General features: G+C 47.4%; 1 protein-coding gene across 1 annotated transcript; it reads right to left on the reverse strand.

Annotated features, from left to right (window-relative positions):
• Positions 1–3790: 3790 nt before the first annotated feature.
• Positions 3791–22692, reverse strand: LOC116988845 (pinopsin-like). Its single transcript, XM_033045821.1, has 5 exons — positions 21447–22692; positions 16979–17161; positions 13934–14079; positions 10744–10983; positions 3791–4818 (listed from the first exon to the last, which is right to left on the reverse strand). Exons 1-5 carry the CDS (start codon positions 21778–21780, stop codon positions 4672–4674), a joined length of 1050 nt encoding a protein of 349 aa, XP_032901712.1. The 5' UTR covers positions 21781–22692; the 3' UTR covers positions 3791–4671.
• Positions 22693–23314: the final 622 nt, after the last annotated feature.

Genomic DNA, 23314 nt, shown 5'->3' on the forward strand with positions numbered 1-23314 from the left:
CACGTGCACCTCATCTAACCTCATCTACTGCATCTGGTGTTCCTGATGTGCCCTCCAGTACATCGGTGAGACCAAGCATAGACTCAGCGACAGTTTCGCTGAACACTTGCGCTTGATCCACCAGTGCACACTGGGTCTTCCTGTTGCTCACTATTGTAACTTCCCTTCTCATTACCTTACTGAACTTTCTGTCTTGGGCCTCCTCCATTGCCAGAGTGAGGCCACACACAGACTGGAGGAACAGCACCTCATATTCCACTGAAGCAGTTTAAATCCCAATGGCAAAACATTGAATTCTCCAAGTTTAGGTAACAACTTTTCATTCCTTCCCCTGTGCCCCACCTAAACTCTCACCAATCTTTTTCTTTCCCCTCCCCTTCCACTTGCATTCCTTCCGCAGGTTTCACAACTCTTCAATCCTTTTGTCTCACATGATTTGCCTTTTCATCTCTGGCTGAGTTATTCCAACACTGGGGGTTTTTTTTAATGAGGAAAACCTTGTTTACTCAGCATGCAGTTGGAATCTGAAGCTGTGGTGGAGGTGGGTTCCATTGTGGCCATAATGAGTGAATTGGATTAGTATGTGGCAAAGAAAAAATTGCCACAGAGTAAGGGCCGGGTGTGGAACAAGAGAGCATCTGGGGTGGGGTGCCAGGACAGACATGTGTGTTATTTTCTAACCATTCAATTATTTTATAACAGTTTTCCAACACCATTAATGCTATGCCAAGACTAACCTGACACATGTGGGGTGACTCACTGGGAGTTAGTCCTCAATCCATTTGATTGATTGAATAGATTGAAAGATATAGCATAGAAACAGGCCCTTCCGCCCACCAAGTCTATGCCAACCATCAATCAACTGTTCACATTAGTTCAATGTTATTCAACTTTCTCATCCACTCCCGACACACTTGGGGCAATTTATAGAGGTCAATTAACCGATAAACCCAGGTCTTTGGCATGTGTGATGAAACTGGAGTACCCAGAGGAAACTCATGCAGTAACAGGGAGAAGATGCAAACTCCACAGAAACAGCTGAATTCAGAATCGAAGCTGGGTCTCTGGCGCTGTGAGGCAGAGGCCTTGAGTATTAGAAAGGCGCTATATAAATCCCATCCATTATTATTATTATTACCAGCTGTGCCACTGTGCCGCCCTTGGTGCTGAATCCATCCATCTATCTATCTATCTATCTATCTATACATCTATACATAACTAAAACTCTGATCTTGTGCTCTTCCGGTTTGAGTAGTTTTTCTATTTGCGCAGAAACAGTACACGATAGTGCCACCTTTTTCGCCACCTTACCATTCTCCTGTGCTCAAGTGCAACAAGTTTTGTTCCGATCGATGGTATATTGTAAAAGTTATTAAGGTTGAAAAATCGTATAAACCGCGCATGCGCAGATTGGTGTCAGTTGCCGCCACGCAGTCTGGTCTCCTCTCCTGTCAATCAGGAAGGGACATCGCCGGGATTGCCCGCACCCGCTGTCAGTCGGCTGGTGGTCGCCAACTCGCCACCGGCGTCGCGGTGAAGGAGTGGCAGCGGCCGGCGACGCACGACGAGCTGCGGCCGCTCGGTACCTGGTGGGGAGGGTGGTGCCACGGGCTGAGCCCGGGGAGTTGGCCTGGGCTGGAACCAAGCCTGGTGCTGGAGCTGGAGTGAGGGCTGAACCCGGTGCTTGGGATGGGGCCGTAACCGGGACCGAGAAAGAAGCCGCTGCCTGGGCTGGAACCAAGGACGAGCCTGGGTCCGGGGTCAAGGACAAGCCCGGAGATGAAGTCGGGGCGTGGATTGGAGCCCAGGCGGCGGCCGAGCTGAGGCATGGAGTCTACAGCCAGGGTCAGGCCGAGTACGAGAACCAGGCTGAGTTCCAGGCCCTGGCGCTGCTCTACGACCTGGGTAGATGCTGGGGCAGGGAATGGGAGTGAGGGTCGGAGGATGAGGGAAATGAGGAAGAGGGAGATGGGGTGGGGAGTGAGGTGGTAGAGGGAGATGGGGGGGTGTGGAGGAGGGAGATGGGGAGGGGTGGAGGAGGGAGAAGGGGTGAGGGGTGGTAGAGGGCTATGTGGGGTGTGGAGGAGGAAGGGGGGGTGTGGAGGAGGGAGATGGGGTGGCAGAGGGAGATGGGGAGAGTGTGGAGGAAGGAGGGGGGGTGGAGAAGGGCGATGGGGAATATTGGAATATTGCATGGGGGAACGGGTTGCCTTGGGGGAATGGATGGGTGATGGAATATTGCGTGCGGGAACGGGTTGCGTTGGGGGACCAGGCCACCCATGTGACAGGGACCCAACGGTTCCCACTTAGACTAATATTTTTTAAATATTGAGAGTTGGAAATGTTTATGCAAGTTAGTGAAAGCCAATATACAGGCACTGAGGCAGCTGAGAAAACATTTGGTATGTTGACCTTTATTGCAAGAGGATCTGAATGACAACAGACAATAGACAATAGGTGCAATAGACGAGTAGGTTATTCGGCCCTTCAAGCCAGCACCGCCATTCAATGTGATCATGGCTGATCATCCCCAATCAGTTCCTGCCTTCTCCCCATATCCCCTGACTCCGTTATCTTTAAGAGCCCTATCAAGCTCTCTCTTGAAAGTATCCAGTGAACCGGCCTCCACCGCACTCTGAGGCAGAGAATTCCACACTCACAGCTCTCTGTGAGGAAAAAGTGTTTCCTCGTCTCCGTTCTAAATGCCTTACCCCTTATTCTTAAACTGTGGCCCCTAGTTCTGGACTCCCCCAACATCGGGAACACGTTTCCTGCCTCTAGCGTGTCCAAACCCTTAATAATCATATATGTTTCAATAAGATCCCCTCTCATCCATCTAAATTCCAGAGTATACAAGCCCAGCCGCTCCATTCTCTCAGCATATGACAGTCCCGCCATCCCGGGAATTAACCTTGTAAACCTACGCTGCACTCCCTCAATAGCAAGAATGTCCTTCTTCAAATTAGGGGACCAAAACTGCAAACAATGCTCCAGGTGTGATCTAACTAGGGCCCTAACTGCAGAAGAACCTCTTTGCTCCTATACTCAACTCCTCTTGTTATAAAGGCCAACGTGCCATTCGCTTTCTTCACTGCCTGCTGTACCTGCATGCTTACTTTCATTGACTGATGAACAAGGACCCCTAGATCCCATTGTACTTCCCCTTTTCCCAACTTGACACCATTTAGATAGTAATCTGCCTTCCTGTTTTTGCTGCCAAAGTGGATAACCTCACATTTATCCACATTAAACTGCATCTGCCCTCCCACCCAATCTGTCCAAGTCACCCTGCATTCTCGTAGCATTCTCCTCACAGTTCACACTGCCACCCAGCTTTGTGTCATTTGCAAATTTGCTAATGTTACTTTGAATCCCTTCATCTAAATCATTGATGTATATTGTAAATAGCAGCGGTCCCAGCACCGAGCCTTGCGGTACCCCACAAGTCACTGCCTACCATTCTGAAAGGGACCTATTCATCCCTACTCTTTGTTTCCTGTCTGCCAACCAATTTTCTATCCATGTCAGCACTCTACCCCCAATACCATGTGCCCTAATTTGGCCCACTAATCTTCTATGTGGGACTTTATCAAATGCTTTCTGAAAGTCCGGGTACGCTACATCCACTGTCTCTCCCTTGTCCATTTTCCTAGTTACATCCTCAAAAAATTCCAGAAGATTAGTCAAGCATGATTTCCCCTTTGTAAATCCACGCTGACTCGGACCAATCCTATTACTGCTATCCAAATGTGCTGCTATTTCATCTTTTATAATTGACTCCAGCATCTTCCCCACCACCGATGTCAGGCTATCTGGTCTATAATTCCCTGTTTTCTCTCTCCCGCCTTTCTTAAAAAGAGTGTATGAGTAAAGACATCCCACTCGAGTTATATTCTTCTTCTCTTCGTAGGCAGTGCCTCAGGATCAGGGCTGACTTGTTTCCACTCTGGTTTGGTGGGTATGAGGTGGCTGATGACTGCAGACGTTTCCACATGGAGATACAAGGGACTGCATATGTTGGAATCTAGAGCAAAAACAGAAAGTACTGGAGGAACTCAGCCGGTCAGGCAGCATCTGTGGAAGGAATGGTCAGATGGCTTTTCGGGCCTGAAGAAGGGTCCTGGCCAGAAAAGTCATCTGTCTGGGGAGAGAAATCTGAAGAAGAGAGGGATGGGGGTGCAGGACTAACCACATGATAGGTGGTTACAGGTGAGGGGAATAATTGGTAGTTGGGTGGAGTAAGTGACTAATGCACGAGGTGAAGCAAAGACAAAAAGGTTGTCAGAAATTGAGAAGAGTGAAATGTAAAGCCGGAGGGAGGGATGTGGGTGGTAGGCAAAGGGGGTGGAGGAGGGAGGGAGAGTGTGGGGATAAAAGGGAAAAGGGGGACTCGGAAATAACTATGAAGGAGAGGAAAGTAGTAGGGTGTGTGAATAAGGGGGAGTGATAGATGGTGGGGAAATGGGAGCGTGCCAGGTGGGGACACTGCAAAGGGGGAGAGGGTAGAGGGTATTACTTGAATTGGAAGTCGAAGACGGACGGGGAGGGGTCAGGGTATAGAGTCGTACAGCACGCAAACAGGCCATTCAGCCCCACTTGACCATGGCGGCCAGGCTTTATAACTGAGTGAGTCGCCCTCATTTCCTGCCGGCCGGTACGATTGGCCGGGCGTCAGGCCGGCAAGACTCTGTTGCCGCCCCTCTCGGACAGGGCGATGGTCTTGGTGTTGCTGCCGGCTGCGGAGCCGGAGCTGGTCTCCTCGCTGCCACCAAGCGGGTCACGGCCACAACACAGGGTGGTCACCAGGCACGTCCGGAACTGTGTGGGAAAGAAAGGAGAAACGCTCAGAGATGAGGGAGGGGAACTCAGTGGCCTCCCACATCTCAAAGACATGCGTGTGTCAGTGGGTTAACTGGCTGCTGTAAATTGCCCCGAGTGTGTAGCTGGGTGGTAGAATCTGGGGGGAGTTCATGGGAATGTGGGGGGAAGAAAATGGAATTAGTGTAGATGGATGATTGATGGTTGACTTGGGTCAGGTGGATTAGAGGGGCTGTCCCTGTGTTGTACTGTATGACACACAAAACAAAGCACAGTGGGGCAAGTTCAGATCACCTGCCCTCTGTACATCCCTGTCAGCTGAGTGAACTGTTCTCTCTGACCTAATCTGGGTCACTTTTTAGTCCAGAGACTTAAGCACAAAGCTATCACCGAACATTCCAGATGCAGTTCTGCGCTACTGGAGGTGCAGTACGTCAGTACCAACCTAAGGTCACATCAGATAGATGCAAACACCCTTACAATCCATCACACATTCCAGACTCCCTACTATTGACTCCATCTACACTTCTCTCTTCTGCCTGCTCTCGTCAAGCAGAAGATACAAAAACATGAAAGCACATACCACAAGACTTGGGAGCAGCTTTTTCACTGCTGTTATAAGACTTCTAAATTGTTCTCCCATATAAGGTTCTAGTCCCAATCTTCCAACCTTCCCCATTGCTGACATTGGACATTTTCGCCAGCACTGTAACGCGGCAGTGCAGAAAACTATATTCTGCACTGTGGTATTTTTGCCTTTGTACAACTACCTGTTGTACTTGTGTATGTTTTGATTTTTTTTAATGTATCATATTATCAAAGGAATCAAGGGATATGGGGGAAAAGCAGGAAGCAGGAAAAGCGGGGTGCTGATTTTAGATGATCAGCCATGATCATATTGAATGACGGTGCTGGCTCGAAGGGCTGAATGGCCTACTCCTGCACCTATTTTTCCATGTTTCCATGTCTTTGGAAAGTGGGATGAAAGCGGATCTCCCGCAGAAAACCCTTGCGGTCACGGGGACAACGTCCAAACTCCGCACAGATATGCACTCCTAGTCGGTATCGAACCCGGGTCTCTGGCGCCGTAAGGCAGCAACTCAAACTGCAGCACCACCATGCAGAGTTGCTGCCTTACAGCGTCTGGGACCCGGGTTCAATCCTAACTACGGGTGCTTGTCCGTGGGGAGTTTTGAAAAATACATTCACCGCATGACCTGCGTGGGTTTTCTCCAGGTGCTCCGTTTTCCTCCCACACTCCAAAGACTGATTACGTGACTAATCTCAAGTGAGAATTTTAAGCTCCAGACCAATATTAAAATGGATGTTCTTTGTGGCTTGGTTCTGCTGTTGCTATTCATGCTCCATATGGTATAAAATTGGAAGGACCTTACTCAGGATGGTGGTAATGTGGCTTATACTCATACATCGATCATAACTTGCCTTCGCATTAATGGAAACCACAAGCTTTGAATCATAAAATTATGACAAGGGAATTCGCTGACGACGAGATAGGGAATTGAATGGGACGACCAAGAATGATTATGTTATTCCTTTAGAGGAATGTTGATTTGGCAATAATACGCAGAAAAGTCAAGATAAGAATTAATCTGCATGTTCAGCATTGAATTAATGAGAGGGATAGATGAATATGCTTTGATGAAAGTGCTTGTTGATCCAAATTTAATAGACAAAACAAGATTTGGAGAACAATTTGCTGAATTGTTGCCAATTAAGAGTTTTTTTTCTTTCAGTCTGAAGAAGGGTCCCGACCCAAAATGTCACCTATCTCTTTTCTCCAGTGATGCTGTCTGACCCGCTGAGTTACTCCAGCACTTTGTGTCTACCTTTGGTGGAAACCAGCATCTGCAGTTCCTTCCTAGATATCTCGGGGTTCCCTTTCACTCCGTGCCTGGCCTTTGCAATTTTTCAGCCTGGCTTTCCACTCCATAGATCTACTTTTTCTCATAATCATCTGTTGGCAGCTGAGAGTCCCTCCCCGCAACCCCCTCCCCGATCCCCCAGACCATTTAATTCCACGGCACGCATACCATCAACCCCTCCCTTTGGTCCCTCTGCATCACAGACTGTGCAGCAAGGAACTGAAGATGCTGGTTTGCACTGAGGATATTCACAAAGTGCAGAGTGGCTCAGCGAGTCAGACAGCATCTCTGGATAGAAGGAATGGGTGATGTTTCGGGTTGTCTGAAGAAGGGTATCGACCCGAAACTTCGCTCATTCGTTCTGTCCCCAGAGATGCTGCCTGTCCTGCTGAGTTGCTCCAGCATTTTGTGCCTATCTTCAGGGACTCTGCATTCTGCAACATCTCACAGAAATGTTCAGTCTTCAGATCTAGGACAGCAACACACCGACTGACACCAGTGTCACTTCCAAGAGTCTCTTGACCGCTGGATGCTTGTGCTTGCGACACCGTCACATTTTAAACTTTTGCATCTGCTCTATTTCGGATAGAAATATCTGCAGTCTTCTCATCTCAGCCATCTACCAGCTGCTGATTGTAGGTCAAATAGATAAATTGCATGGAAGCCCAGGTTTTGTGAATTTAATATCCTAAAATGCCAAAAGCCAAGGCCCAAGAATGAAAAGGAATCCCTCATATCCAGGCATGGCTACTGTTGCTTCTCTGCCACAGAAGGCAGCAGAGGCCATTTCACTGGATGTTTTCATGAGAGAGTTAGATATAGCTCTTTGGGCTAACTGAATCAAGGGATATGGGGAGAAAGCAGGAACGGGGTACTGATTTTGGATGATCAGCCATGATCATGTTGAATGATGGTGCTGGTTCGAAGGGACGAATGATCTACTCCTGCACCTATTTTCTATGTTTCTATTTTTATTATCTGATTTAATTCAATAGCATGCAAACACAAGCTTTTCATTATATCTCAGTGCACATGACAATAATAAACTCCTCCAACCTCATTTACTGTATGCGCTGTTCCAGGTATCAACTCCTGTACATCGGCGAGACCAAGCGCAGGTGTAATGTCTTGGTACAATATGGAACATGTATTACATATATAACATTTCGTGCCCAGACATCACATCTCCCTCTTTACTTTACAGACATCACCGGCACTGACATTTACAGTATATACATGTTCCATATTGTACCAAGACATTACATCTCCCTCTTCACTTTAAAGATCTTACAGCAGGGTCACCGATCATTTCGCTGAACACCTCCGCTTAGTCCGCCTTAACTTGCCTGATCTCCTGGTTGCTCAGCACTTTAACTCCCCCTCCCATTCCCAATCTGACTTTTCTGTCCTGGGCCTCCTCCATTGTCAGAGTGAGGCCCAGCGCAAATTGGAGGACCAGCACCTCATATTTTGCTTGGGTAGCTTACACCCCAGTGGTATGAACATTGACTTCTCTAACTTCAAATAGCCCTTGCTTTCCCACTCTCTCCATCCCCTCCCCCTTCCAGTTCTCCCACCAGTCTTACTGTCTCCGAATACATTCTATCTCTGTTCTGCCCACTCCCCTGACATCAGTCTGAAGAAGGGCCACGACCTGAAACATCATCCATTCCTTCTCTCCAGAGATGCTGCCTGTCCCGCTGAGTTACTCCAGCATTTTGTGTCTATCTTCGATTTAAACCAGCATCTGCAGTTCTTTCCTACACATTAATAAACCAATTCTCCCTGAAGTTCTTGGTGAATGAGTTACCTCTTTTATGTGAGATTTTACCCTGTCAGCCGCTGTACTCCCAATATCAGTACACTTCAAAAGAGTCTTACCGGCTAGACAGCACCTTGGGATGTCCTTAAATCAACTGCCCAGAGATTCCATCCCCAGACAGGCCACCAGATGGCAGTGGCAGGCAGGATCCAGAGATACAGGGAGAGAGGGTTTTGGATAATCCGCTCTAAAGGGAAATTCCTATGATTCGGCAACTGGGTCACCTGGTAATGTTTGCCAAGTCAACCACCTATTCACCAGGACCTACTTACCATGTTCTCTTTAAACTCACCTCTTCTGTTTCCCATGCTCCCTTATAAACTTAACAGATTAACTGGAATGTATATATTTTTGTTCATGAATTAAAAGTATTGGAATATTAGTAAAATCTATTACTGGCACCAGTGAATTCCTAACCCTGCCAGATTAACGGATTTCTATTGTATTAACGGTAGGGATGGCACAGTGGTGCAGCTGGTAGAGCTGCTGCCTCACAGCGACAGAGACCTGCTTTGATATGGTATGGTATGGCAACTGCTCTGTCTCCGACCGGAAAGCACTGCAGAGGGTGGAGAAAATTGCCCAACGCATCACCGGTTCCTCACTCCCCGACATTGAGTCTGTCCAAAGCAAACGATGTCTGCGGAGGGCGCGCAGCATCGTCAAGGACTGCTCTCACTCCAGCCACAGTCTGTTTACCCTCCTCCCATCCGGGAGGCGTTACAGGTCTCTCCGTTGCCGGACCAGCATGTCCAGGAACAGCTTCTTCCCTGCGGCTGTTACATTACTTAACTCTGCACCTTGGTGATTGCCAGTCACCTCCCCCACCCCCCCCCCCCCCCCCACCCCGGACACTCCTTCCCCCAGAAAAATTGCACTACTACTACTGTATGTACGTATATATATTTATTGCTCATTATTCTATGTTCGCTCTTCTAGGTGAGATGCTAACTGCATTTCGTTGTCTCTGTACTGTACACTGCACAATGACAATAAAGATTGAATCTGAATCTGATCCTGACCTCAGGTAGACATAAAATGTTGGAATAACTCAGCGGGTCAGGCAGCATCTCTGCTCGACCTGAAACGTCACCCATTCCTTCTCTACAGAGATGCTGCCTGACCCGCTGAGTTACTCCAGCATTTTGAGTCTACCTGTGATTTAAACCAGCATCTACATTATTTTCTACACATTTGATCCTGACCTCGGCTGCTGTCTGTGTGGAGTTTTGTAAGTTCTCCTAGTGTCCGCGAGGATCTCCTTTGGCTTCCTTCCACATCCCAAAGATCTGTGGGTTTGTAGGTTAATTGGCCTCTGTCAATTGCTGCCAGTGAGTTGGGCGTGAAAGTGGATGTGAAAGTGGGATAACATAGAACCAGAGCAAACGGGTGATCGATGGTCAGCGTGGACTCGATGGACGCAAGGACCTGTTTCCGTGCTGTATCTTTCAATCAATAGCAACATCACTGAGGCCAATTGGATAAATCACCTCACGGCCTTGAGACCCAGCCACATCCCCCTGCTTCTGTGATAGTCTCAACCAAAACTCTGCAGAAGTGGGAGGAAGAGAAGACCGTACAACTAATGGTGCTCATCATAAAATATTGTGCTGGAGTTGTTGGAAATGAAAGAGTATTCTTTCGTGCAGCACTTCAGGCAGGTGAATGGAGGAATAATTAGTTTAGTTTAGTTTATTAATGTTACATGTACCAAGGTGCAGTGAAAAGGTATTGTTTGAGTACTATCCAGTTAAAGACTATGTATGAATATAATCAAGCTGTCACAGTGCACATTTAAAGGATAAAGGGTACAACGTTTAGTTCAAGATATAACAATTGAGGTCCAATAAAGTCAGAATAAAGATAGTCCGATTCAATGAGGTAGATGGGAGGTCAGGACTGTACTCTAGCTGATGAGAGGACCGTTTAGTTACCAGATAACAGCTGGGAAGAATTTGGCAAAAAAATAACTGGGAATATTTCACAAAAACCTCGTTTGAACATCAAGGAATTGATCGATTGGGTAACAAGCCGGCTGTTTGTCAACCATTCCACTACAAAAGCTGGAGGACTGACAGTGATGGGTACGTCAGGCACTAGTGATGGGTGACTGGAGGGGGGGGGGACAGTGTGGGGTGAGCAGTCACGCAATGAAAGGTGCAGGAAGGCGTTAATGGAGAGTTGGAGACCCACCCCACCCCCGGGATGGACCGGCCGTACCTGTTTGTTCATGAAGACGTAAATGACGGGGTTGTAGATGGTGGCGGTCTTTGAGAAGTAGGAAGGCATGGAGGCCAGGGTGGGCTGAATCACGATGTCCTTATTAATTGCAATCACCATGGCAAAGGTGGCGTAGGGCAACCAGCAGACCAGGAAGGCCATCACCATGGCGACCACCATGCGGGACACCTCTCGCTCGGCGCGCTGCGTGCTCTGGCTGTCCTTCTGTTGCTGAGCGACCTGCAGAGGGAGAGAAGATAGTTCACTCACGCTCTCTGGCACCGGTCACAGCACCGGGAGTGGACCGCTGTCCTGTCAAACTCTCCAAAGACAGGACTTGATATCTAAAGAGGCTGCTCCTTGCCTTCTGGCGACATTTCACACCCACCATCCTCATCGTTAGACACCCTGTGCGTTGGGGAAAGGGTAGGGTTGAAGATGTCCTGGTTGGGTTGCTCCTAGGCCTGGCCATCTGCGAGTCATGGCGCCAGGCGGAAGAGGGCTTTGCCCCTTTTCCGGGGTTACATCTGCGCCCGGGTGGTTTCAGAGAGGGACTATGCGCTGTCCACGGACACCCTATGGGATTTCCAGGACATGTATCCTTAATAAGGATGGGGAAATAGTTGTTTAAGGAAAATTTGTTTTACTTGTATTGTGGTAGTGGGTTTTGTTTTGAATTATTTGGTATTGTAAATAGTATTATAAATAATTGAATAAATCTATTTTTGGTAAAAGAAAAGACAGGACTTGCACACAGAGTGAAGCTCCCTCCGCACTGTCCAGTCATATACTCCCTATGAGGAGCTTTAAACTACATCTAACCTCTAACCAGAACTGCATGCAATGGATCATAAACGCTGTGAGGTCAGCTTTCTCAACCCTCGAGTCAGTGATTTGCAAGTGCTCCTCAACTCAGGAACACAATTCGTCACATTCCTCTATTCTATCAGAATCCAACAGTTTAACACCCCACGCATTATCGAATGCCTAATGGGATGGCTGAATGATTGGTCCATGTGGTGAAATGGCAATTGCTGCTGAGGGAACGGATGTGCTACAATGCTGAGAACTCTGCATCTTCCCCTTTGCCCCACCTACCTGAGTTAGATCTGATCGTGTTTATTGTCTGATCGGATCAGATAATTTGCAAAACAAAGTTTTTCACTGTATCTTGGCACACGTGACAATAATAAACCTAAACCTAAATAAACTGAAACCTTTCACAGAATCAAAGAATGTGGAAACAAACCCATTGGCCCAACATGCACATGGAGCATCAGGGACAAGTTGGGCCAAAGGGCCTGTTTCCTGGACTATGTAGGACTGTGGAGTCTGAGATGCGGTTGCATTTGGTCACAGCACTCCCCCTGCTGGTGATGGGAGAAACTCCGTCTACCAAGGCAGGCAGGATAACGGTTACAGACAAGACAGTTGCCACTGAAGTCTCCTGTACAGGCTCCTCCTCCACACCCTGCACTTGCTCACCCTCATTCACCGTCTGGGCACAAAGTGTTGGGGTTAGGAGGGAGAAATAGATCAGCCATGATTGAACGGCGGAGTAGACTTAATGGGCTGAATGGCCTAATTCTACGCCTATTCCTTATGACCTTAAAGTGGCAATTTTTGTCGCGAGATTGGGGGTCCCTCCATTCAGGGATTTTCCCCCTCTATGTCGGGGACCTAGAGTGGAGGGTACTACACTGAGGAGTCCTATGTAACCTGTTTCTCTCGCGGTTCACAGACTCACCAGTCGCCTGCCACTTTTGCGGGCTGGACGAGTCTGTGTTCCACATCTACATGGAGTGTGTGAGGTTGCAGCCTCTGTACCGAATTCTAAAAGGGCTGCTGCTTGCCTTCTGGCTGCACTTCACACCCACCATCCTCATCTTTGGACACCCTGTGTGTAGGGGAGAGGGTAGGGCTGAAGATGTACTGGCTGAGTTGCTCCTAGGCCTGGCCAAGCTTGCCATCCACGGGTCACGGCGCCAGGCGGAGGAGGACTCTGCCCGAGCCGGCTGCCTGCCCCTTTGCCAGGATTACGTCCACGCCCAGGTGGTTTTAGAAAGGGACTATGCGCTATCCAAGGGCACTTTGGGGGATTTCCTGGACCGCTGGTGGAATACATCTTTAATAAGGATTGTGATATAGTTATTTAAGAATATTTGATTTACTGGTATTATGGTGGTGGGTTTTGTTTTGAATTATTTAGTATTGTAAATAGCATTGTAAATACTTGAATAAATCTATTTTTGCTTAAATTTTAAAAAGGAGCTCATGCTAGAATCCCCCGACCGTCCCGGCACAGTTGTGAGTACAGACGTTAGGCGGTCATGTTACAGTTGTACAAGACAATAGTGAGGCCACATTTAGAGTATTGTGTTCAGTTTTGGTCACCCTGTTATAGGAAAGATGATAAATTGGAAAAAGTGCAGAGAAGATTTACGAGGATGTCGGCAGGATTTGAGGGCCTGACCTATAGGGAGAGGTTGAGCAGGCAAGAACTTTATTCCCTGGAGTGCAGGAGGATGAGGGGTGATCTTTTTGAAGGGTATAAAATCATGTGGGTTATAGAGTCTTTTACCCAGAGTAGGGGAACCAAGAACAAGAGGACATAGGTTTAAGGTTTTTTTACACAAAGGTTGGTGGGTATATGGAACAAGCTGCCAGAGGAGGTGGTTGTGACAGGTACTATCACAATGTTTAAAAGACATTTGGACGGATGCATGGATAGGACAGGTTTAGAAGGATGTGGGCCAAATGCAGGCAGGTTGGATAAGTGTAGATGGGGCATGGGAATGTCGGCGTGGGCAAGATGGGCTGAGGGCCTATTTCCATGCTGACTTTGACTCTGAGTTGGTGTTCAGAGCTCCTGAGTGCGGGGTGACTCAAACTGCTGCTCCTATCGGCTGCTGAGAGCTCAGATCTACATTTGGAACACACTGAAGATTAACCAACATTTTAACAGGCCCTGTGATATCATCAAAGCAGTTTCTGAACCTGTAGCGATTCATGCCTATGCCCAGAGACGATGCTTTGGGTAGCACTAAACTCTTCAGATGGCGGGCAAATGGCCCTGACCTCCTTGCCGGTTGGCTGGGGGACCACATGAACAAAACGGAACCGCAGAGCGACTGGAGGCCGAAGGGAGGATAGCACCGATCCCCGAGGCAGAACCATTCAGCAAACTCACGGCTCGGAGGACCACCAGCAGACTGGAGTAGGAGAAGATGATCAGGCTCAGGGGCATCATGAAGCAGGTGATGAAGAGGGCCACCACGTAGCTGTTATTGTTGGTCCCACCCGTGTACCAATTTGGTCCACAGGACGTGCGTAGCCCTGGAGGCCCAGAGGGAAAATGGCGTTAATAACACAAAGCAGTCATCTCCAGAGTCTCCCCTCTCCCAGCGCACCCTGCCCCAGACAGAAGTCCCTCCATGTCACTGGGGGAAGGTCAGGTATATTCCCAATTACTTGCACACAGCAAGGTCCCACAACAGTAACATGATAACATAGGGAAGCCTGCTTCACTGTGATCGAATGAGTGATGAGTGGCGCCATATTTTGTGTGTAAGTGCGAGATGGGCTATGATTAGACTGCATTTGGAGTATTGTGTGCAGTTCTGGTTGTCCATTACAGGAAGGGCATGGAGACTTTGGAGAAGGTGCAGAAGAGGATGATCAGAATGTTAGCTGCATTAAAGAGTGTTAGCTACAAGGAGAGTTTGGACAAACTTGGAATGTTTTCTCTGTGAAGTCGGAGGTTGATGGGAGACCAGATATACAGTGGATTTCAAAAGTATTCAGACCCCTTCACTTTTTCCACATTTTGTTACGTTACAGCCTTATTTTAAAATGGATTAAATTCATTTTTTTAATCATCAATCTACACACAATACCCCAGAATGAAGAAGTGAAGACGCGTGTTTAGAATTTTTATCAAAGTAATTAAAAAGAAATAACTGAAATATCACATTTACATAGGTATTCAGACCCTTTGCTATGACACTCAAAATTGAGCTTAGGTTCATCCTGTTTCCATTGATTATCCTTGAGATGTTTCTACAACTTGATTGGAGTCCACCAGTGGTAAATTAAATTGATTGTACATGATTTGGAAAGGCACACACCTGTCTATATAAGGTCCCGCAGTTGACAGTGCAGAGCAAAAACCAAGCCATGAAGATAAAGGAATTGTCCGTAGACCTCCGAGACAGGATTGTGTCGAGACACAGATCTGGGGAAGGGTATAAAACAATTCCTGCAGCATTGCAGGTCCCGAAGAGCACAGTGGCCTCCGTCATTCTTAAATGGAAGAACTCTGGAATCACCAGGACTCTTCATAGAGCTGGCCACCTGGCCAAACTGAGCAATCGGGGGAGAAGGGCCTTGGTCAGGGAGGTGACCAAGAACCTGATGGTCACTCTGACAGAGCTCCAGAGTTCCTCTGTGGAGGTGGGAGAACCTTCCAGTACGACAACTATATTTGCAACAATCCACCAATCAGGCCTTTATGGTAGAGTGGCCAGACGGAAGCCACTCCTCAGTAAAAGGCACATGACAGCCCGCTTGGAGTTTGCCAAAAGGCACCTAAACAAGATTCTCTGGTCTGATGAAAGCAAGATTGAATGCTTTGGCCTGAATGCCAAGTGTCACGTCTGGAGGAAACCAGGCACTGCTCATCACCTGGCCAATACCATACCTACGGTGAAGCATGGTGGTGGCAGCATCATGCTGTGGGGATGTTTTTCTGCAGCAGGAACTGGGAGACTAGTCAGGATCGAGGGAAAGATCAACGGAGAAAAGTACAGAAAGATCCTTGATGAAAACCTGCTCCAGAGTGTTCTGAACCTCAGACTGGTGCGGAGGTTCACCTTCCAACAGGACAACGACCTAAAGCACACAGCCAAGACAACGCAGGAGTGGCTTCATGACAAGTCTGTGAATGTCCTTGAATGGCCCAGCCAGAGCCCGGACTTGAACTTGAACGAACATCTCTGGAGGAACCAGAAAATAGCTGTGCATCGACGCTCCCCATCCAACCTGACAGAGCTTAAGAGGATCTGCAGAGAAGAATGGGAGAAATTACCCAAATACAGGTGTGCCGAGCTTGTAGCGTCATACTCAAGAAGACTTGAGGCTGAAATCGCTGCCAAAGGTGCCTCAACAAAGTACTGAGTGAAGGGTCTGAATACTTATGAAAATGTGATATTTCCGTCTTTTTTTTAATGACTTTGCAAAACATCTGTTTTCGCTTTTTTATTATGGGGTATTGCGTGCAGTTTGATGATAAGAAAAATGAATTTAATCCATTTTGGAATAAGGCTGTAACGTAACAAAATGTGGAAAAAGTGGAGGGGTCTGAATACTTTCTGAATGCACTGTAAGTATGTAGAATTATGAGGCATCGAGTAGACAGTTGGAATATTTTTCCAGTGTGGAAATGTGAAAGACTAGATAGGTTTACGGCGAGAGAAGCAAAGTTAGAAGGTGGTGTCCTAGATATGGTTTTTTTACAGAGATTGCAGGAGGCGTAAAACTGCCAGGGGTGGTGGAGGCAGATATGATAGTGGTGTTTAAGAGGCTTTTAGATAGAGATATGGAAATAGATGCAGGGAATGGTGGGACATGGATAACATGCAGGCAGAGATTAGTTTAACAGCATCATATCCGCATGACCGCTGCGGATATTCTTTGCTGTTGTGTTCTATGTTCTATTTGAACCCCTGATCATCAGCTCGTTAGGGCAGAAGCTAAAGGGTACGTTGGGAAGGGGGAGAGGGAAGGAAAGAAAGTGTGATCCCAAGGGACGGTCCAAGTCCAGGTCCAGGTCCGAGTGAGGATTTGGAGACACGGGGGAACATGCAAAGCTCCCCTTGTGTAGACCCAGTGAGAGGGAGTGTGGGACAGGACCAGAGGCTGAGGGTGGGGGGAACCTCTTACAGGCATCTACTGAATTGAAAGGTTTGGTAGGCTAGGGATTGCGACCCAGGTGCCAAGGGCCACAGATATCAGATGAATGCATCGATCTAGAATTTGCAGAAGGCTGCAGGAGTAGCAGATTCCAGGCTGGTACAGGAGGGGGTCGAGAGGGATTGGGGTTCCACAGGGAAGGCAGAGGGACAGCCGTGTGGAATCGAGTGTGGAGTAGCAAGAGGGAGTGCCCATTGGAAGGGTCTGTGCGGCGCCGTGGTGAGTTGGGGGGGGTGGGGGTCCTGAGTCTTGCTCCAGCACTTACCCTCAGTAACGTAACTGCACCATCCGAACAGAGGCGGTGCCGTCCAGACCAGTGACCAGAGCCAGGTGAAGAGGCAGCCCCAGACCGCGTGCCGCTGCTGAAAGCGGAAATCACCCAAGGGTTTGCAGACGACCACGTAACGTTCGAAGGCCAGGATCGCCAGCGACCACAGCCCCACGATACCTACCGGGAAAGACAGCCTCACCACTGGGTACCTGGGAGGACCAGACAATCCATGTCTCATCCTGACTCCCTCCAATCTCCTCTTCTCCCTCTCTCTCTCTCTCTCTCTCTTTCTCTCTCTCCCACCATCGCACAAGATTAATCCATTCAACACAACCTCCCTGTGCTACCAGTGGCTCCTATGATACAGAGAAGGGCCCATCTGTTTTGTTCACAGGATCTGGGTGTCATACGCAAGGCCAGCAAGAAGGATAGTAAAACCTTCTTTAGGTTTGTGAAGAGGAAAAAAATTAGTTAAGACCAAAGTTGGACCCATGTAGACTGAAAAAGGTGAATTTATTATGGGGAACAAGGAAATGGCAAATGAGTTGAACAGGTACTTTGGATCCGTCTTCACTAAGGAGGGCACAAACAATGTACTTGTGGCCAGAGGATCTGGGGTGGCGAAGGAACTGAAGGAAATTCACATTAGGCAGGAAATGGTGTTGGGTAGACTGATGGGACTAAAGGCTGATAAATCCCCAGGGCCTGATGGTCTGCATCCCAGGGTACTTATGGAAGTGGCTCTAGAAATCGTGGACGCATTGGTGTTCATTTTTCAATGTTCTATAGATTCAGGATCAGTTCCTGTGGATTGGAGGGGAGCTAATGTTATCCCACTTTTTAAGAAAGGCGGGAGGGAGAAAACAGAGAATTATAGGCCAGTTAGCCTGACATCGGTGGTGGGGAAGATGCTGGAGTCAATCATAAAAGATGAAATTGCGGCACATTTGGATAGCAGTAACAGGATCGGTCCAAGTCAGCATGGATTTACGAAGGGGAAATCATGCTTGACTAATCTTCTGGATGTATCTTGAGGATGTAACTAGGAAAATGCACAAGGGGGAGCCAGTGGATGCAGTGTACCTGGATTTTCAGAAAGCATTTGATAAGGTCCCACATAGGAGATTAGTGGGCAAAATTAGGGCACGTATTGGGGGTAGAGTGCTGACATGGATAGAAAATTGGTTGGTAGACAGGAGATTAACGGGTCCCTTTCAGAATGGCAGGCAGTGACTGGTGGGGTACTGCAAGTTTTGGTGCTGTGATCGCAGCTATTTGCAATATACATCAATGATTTAGATGAAGGGATTCAAAGTAACATGAGCAAATTTGCAAATGACACAAAGCTGGGTGGCAGTGTAAACTGTGAGGAGGATGCTATGAGAATGCAAAGTGACTTGGACAGGTTGGGTGAGAGGGCAGATGCATGGCAGACGCAGTTTAATGTGGAAAAAAGTGAGGTTATCCACTTTGGTAGCAAAAACAGGAAGACAGATTATTATCTAAATGGTGTCGTTGGAAAAAGGGGAAGTACAATGGGATCTGGGGGTCCTTGTGCATCAGTCAATGAAAGTAAACATACAGGTACAGCAGGCAGTGAAGAAAGCGAATGGCATGTTGGCCTTCATAACAAGAGGAGTTGAGGATAGAAGCAAAGAGGTCCTTTGCAGTTGTATAGGGCCCTAGTGAGACCACACTTGTAGTATTGTGTGCAGTTTTGGTCCCCTAATTTGAGGAAGGACATTCTTGCTAATGAGGGAGTGCAGCGTGGGTCTACAAGGTTCATTCCCGGGATGGCGGGACTGTCATATGCTGAGAGAATGGAGCATCTGGGCTTGTATACTCTGGAATTTAGAAGGATGAGAGGATATCTTTTAGAAACATATAAGATTATTAAGGGTTTGGACACGCTAGAGGCAGGAAACATGTTTCCGATGTTGGGGAGGTCCAGAACCAGGGGCCTCAGTTTAAGAATAAGGGGTAAGGCAATAGACAATAGACAATAGGTCCAGGAGTAGGCCATTCGGCCCTTCAAGTCAGCACCGCCATTCAATGTGATCATTGCTGATCATCCCCAATCAGTACCCAGTTCCTGCCTTCTCCCCATATCCCCTGACTCCGCTATCTTTAAGCCTTCCCTAGCTAGCTCTCTCTTGAACCGGCCTCCACCGCCTTCTGAGGAAGAGAATTCCACAGACACAACTCTCTGTGAGGAAAAAGTGTTTCCTCGTCTCCGTTCTAAATGCCTTACCCCTTATTCTTAAACTGTGGCCCCTGGTTCTGGACTCCCCCAACATCGGGAACATGTTTCCTGCCTCTAGCGTGTCCAACCCCTTAACAATCTTATATGTTTCAATAAGATCCCCTCATCCCTCTAAACTCCAGAGTGTACAAGCCCAGCCGTTCCATTCTCTCAGCATATGACAGGCCCGCCATCCCGGGAATTAACCTTGTAAACCTACGCTGCACTCCCTCAATAGCAAGAATGTCCTTCCTCCAATTAGGGGACCAAAACTGCACACAGTACTCCAGGTGTGGTCTCACTAGGGCTCGGTACATAGGGCATTTAGAACGGAGATGAGGAAACACTTTAACTCACAGAGAGTTGTGAGTCTGTGGAATTCTCTGCCTCATAGAAAATAGGTGCAGGAGGAGGTCATTTGGCCGTTCGAGCCAGCACTGCCATTTATTGTGATCATGGCTGATCATCCACAATCAGTAACCCGTGCCTGCCTTCTCCCCATACCCCTTGATTCTGCTAGCCCCTAGAACTCTATCTAATTCTCTTTTAAATTCATCCAGTGAATTGGCCTCTACTGCCTTCTGTGGCAGAGAATTCCACAAATTCACAACTCTCTGGTTGAAACTGTTTTTACTCACCTCAATTTTAAATGGCCTCTCCTTTATTCTTAGACGGTGGCCCCTGGTTCTGGACTCCCCCAACATTGGGAACATTTTTCCTGCATCTAGCTTGTCCAGTCCTTTTATAATTTTATATGTTTCTATATGATCCCTTCTCATCCTTCTAAATTCCAGTGAATGCAAGCCCAGTCTTTCCAATCTTTTCTCATATGACAGTCCCGCCATCCCGGGGATTAACCTCGTGAACCTACGCTGCACTACCTCAATAGCAAAGATGTCCTTCCTCAAATTAGGAGAACAAAACTGCACACAATATTCCAGATGTGGTCTCACCAGGGCCATGTACAACTGCAGAAGGACCTCTTTACTCCTATACTCAAATCCTCTCATTATGAAAGCCAACATGCCATTAGCTTTCTTCACTGCCTGCTGTACCTGCATGTTTACTTTCAGTGACTGGTGTACAAGGACACTGAGGTTTTGTTGCACTTCCCTTTATCCTAATCTGACACCATTGAGATAATAATCTGCCTCCTTGTTCTTGCCGCCAAAGTGGATAACTTCACATTTATCTACATTATACTACATCTGCCATGCATCTGCCCACTCACCCAACCTGTCCAATTTACCCTACAAACTCCTAGCATCCTCTTCACAGTTCACACTGCCACCCAGCTTTGTGTCAGCTGTAAATTTGCTAAAGTTACTTTTAATTCCATCATCTAAATCGTTAATATATATTGTAAATAGTTGTGGTTGTGGCCCCAGCACCGAGCCTTGCAGCACTCCACTCGCCACTGCCTGCCATTCTGACAGGCACCCGTTTATTCCGACACTTTGTTCCTGTCTGCCAATCAATTCTCTATCCATGTCAATACCCTACCTCCAATACCTTGTGCATTAATTTTGCCTACTAACCTCCTGTGTGGGACCTTATCGGAAACTTTCTGAAAGTCCAGATACACTACATCCACTGGCTCTCCTTCATCCATTTTACTTGTCACTTCTCGCTCTTTCAAAGATACAGAGTTCCAGAATTTGGATCCAGTGGCGGTGAAGGTACGGCAGCATCTTTCCAAGTCAAAGCCAATGTCTGATTACCTTGGCTTGGGCAAACACCTCACCATTTTGCTCTTCTCACCTACACTGGCTCTTTAAGAGAAGATTCGACTCACTTCTTGCTTTTTCAGAGATACAGAATGAACCACTTGAATCTCCATGGTATAAAAAGCTGTGGACTAAATGCAGGTGAATGGGAACAGTGTAGATAAGTACAATGGTTAGAATAAACATGGTGGGCTGAAGAGCCTGTTTTTGTGCTGGATGACTCTCTCACCCTCAGTCATGAAGTTATTGATTGGGGATGATCAGCCATGATCACAATGACTGGCGAAAGGCCGAATGGCCTCCTCCTGCACTTATTTTCTATGTTTCTATGAATGGATAAAACAGGCTTGAGAGGCCAAATGGTCCTAATTTGCCTGGTTGAGACCAGGGAACATGTAGATATCTCCTTCTCAAGGAGGGGGGATCCCTATGTTATGGACCAGGGGAGAGGCTGGTCTCCACAGAGCTACAGGGACTACCCACAAGTACTCACCTGTCAGAGACACCATGAAACCTTCGAACTGACACATGGTCTTCCCCAGGGTGAAGTAGCCGTGGAGGTTGTTGGAGAAGCTGATCGTGCTGCCGAAGAAAGTGACCATCAGGTTGGCCACTGCCAGGTTGACCAGGATGTAGTTGAGGGGTGAACGGAGTTTCTTGTACTTGAGAGACACCAGGATCACCAGGCCATTGACAAAGGAGGCCAGGAAGACCACCAGCCCCATCAGCGTGGCCACCACCATGTAGGTGCTCTTTGAGGCGTAGTGTGGCCATTGGGGGCCCTCAAAAGCACCAACGGTCCCGTTGTAAGAGGTAGCAGGAGCCATTGGAGCAGAATGCTGCCAGTTCTCCTCACTCTGTGGAGCTGGCTTAACTGACCATAGTCCACGGTGGGCGCTCAGAGAGTTTGTTAAACCCTCTTTATAAAGGTGCAGCGGCTTAGCATCAAATTAGACGAGCTCGCTCGCCTGGGACTATAATCTTTCTTTCCATCCATTTAAGATAATTGCTGCTTTGAAAGGATCACTTTTTTTTTTTTTTAAGTACTTTCATTAATTATGATACACTGAAGCCATGTTTGCATTCCTGTGACTCTCAGCTGGGGGTGGGGTTAGTTTGATTCCACTTTCATGACGGCTTATTTCTCTACTTCTCCCTCTCCATCCACAAGGATCAGTGCTTATAAATTCACAAAGATCTGCATGTTGTGTGGGTAAAAAGAGCACATGGTTGGATATGGATCGGTGAGAGTCGGTGAGTGGGCAAGGAGTTGGCAGATGGGGTGTGATGTGGAAAAATGATAGGTTCTGCACTTTGGAAAGAAGAGTGAGAAAAAACATTTTTATTTAAACTGAATGAAACTGCAAGATGGGAAATGGGGGACAGTGAGTGAGACACAAGAAATTAGCACATGAGTATACAAGAGAGCTGATCGAACACTGCAAAGTAGGGGAGAGTTGCAACTATTTCACAGGTGAGACTGCTCCTTGGGTTCAGAGTCAAGTGTTTAATTGTCATAGGTACTGACAATGGAACATTGAAATTCTCACATGCAGCAGAACACCTTAAAACACAACACACATAGTTAATATATAATATATAAATAAAAATTCAATAAATGAAAAACCATAAATACCAGTGCAACTCTTCCCCCCCCTCCCCCTCCAAATGTCATTGGTACAAAACCAAAGACTATCCATAGAAGTTCATAGTTGATGTTAGTGTTGTGTAGTGTTCAAGAGCCTGATATCTGTTGGGAAGAAGCTGGTGATCACGGTTCAAGCTGGTGATCACGGTTCTCCGATTCCTGTACCTTCAGTGCCCGATCTGTGGTTAAGGATGTTCTTGCATTGGAGGTGATGAAGAGAAGATTAAGCCAGTCAATTCCTGGGACAAAGAGATTGTCAAACGATGATAGTTTGGGCCTGAACACATTGGAGTTGAGAAGAATGTGAGATGATAGGAGAGAAATAGGAACCCGAGGGTTCCTATTGACGCAAAGGGAGGTGGGTGAATGGAACGATCTGCTGGAGGAGGTAGTTGAGGCAGGTACGATCACAACATTTAAGAAATATTTAGATGGGTACATGGATAGGATTTGTTTAGAGGGATATGGGCCAAGCGCAGACAGGTGGGACTAGTGTCGATGGGACATGTTGGTTGGCGTAAGCTAGTTGGGGTGAAGGGCCTATTTCCACACTCTAACTCTGATCTTATTGAAACATGTCAGACTCTGAGGGGGACTTTAGGGTGCATGTAAAGAACACAAGGCCCCCAGTGTGGATATCTATAACTAGGTCATGTTACAGAAAAAGGAGTCGCCCATTTAGAAAGGTCGACGTATCCTTTCTTTGTTCCCGT

The sequence above is a fragment of the Amblyraja radiata genome, chromosome 28, assembly GCF_010909765.2.
Source record: "Amblyraja radiata isolate CabotCenter1 chromosome 28, sAmbRad1.1.pri, whole genome shotgun sequence".
In the NCBI taxonomy this organism is placed as follows: domain Eukaryota; kingdom Metazoa; phylum Chordata; class Chondrichthyes; order Rajiformes; family Rajidae; genus Amblyraja; species Amblyraja radiata.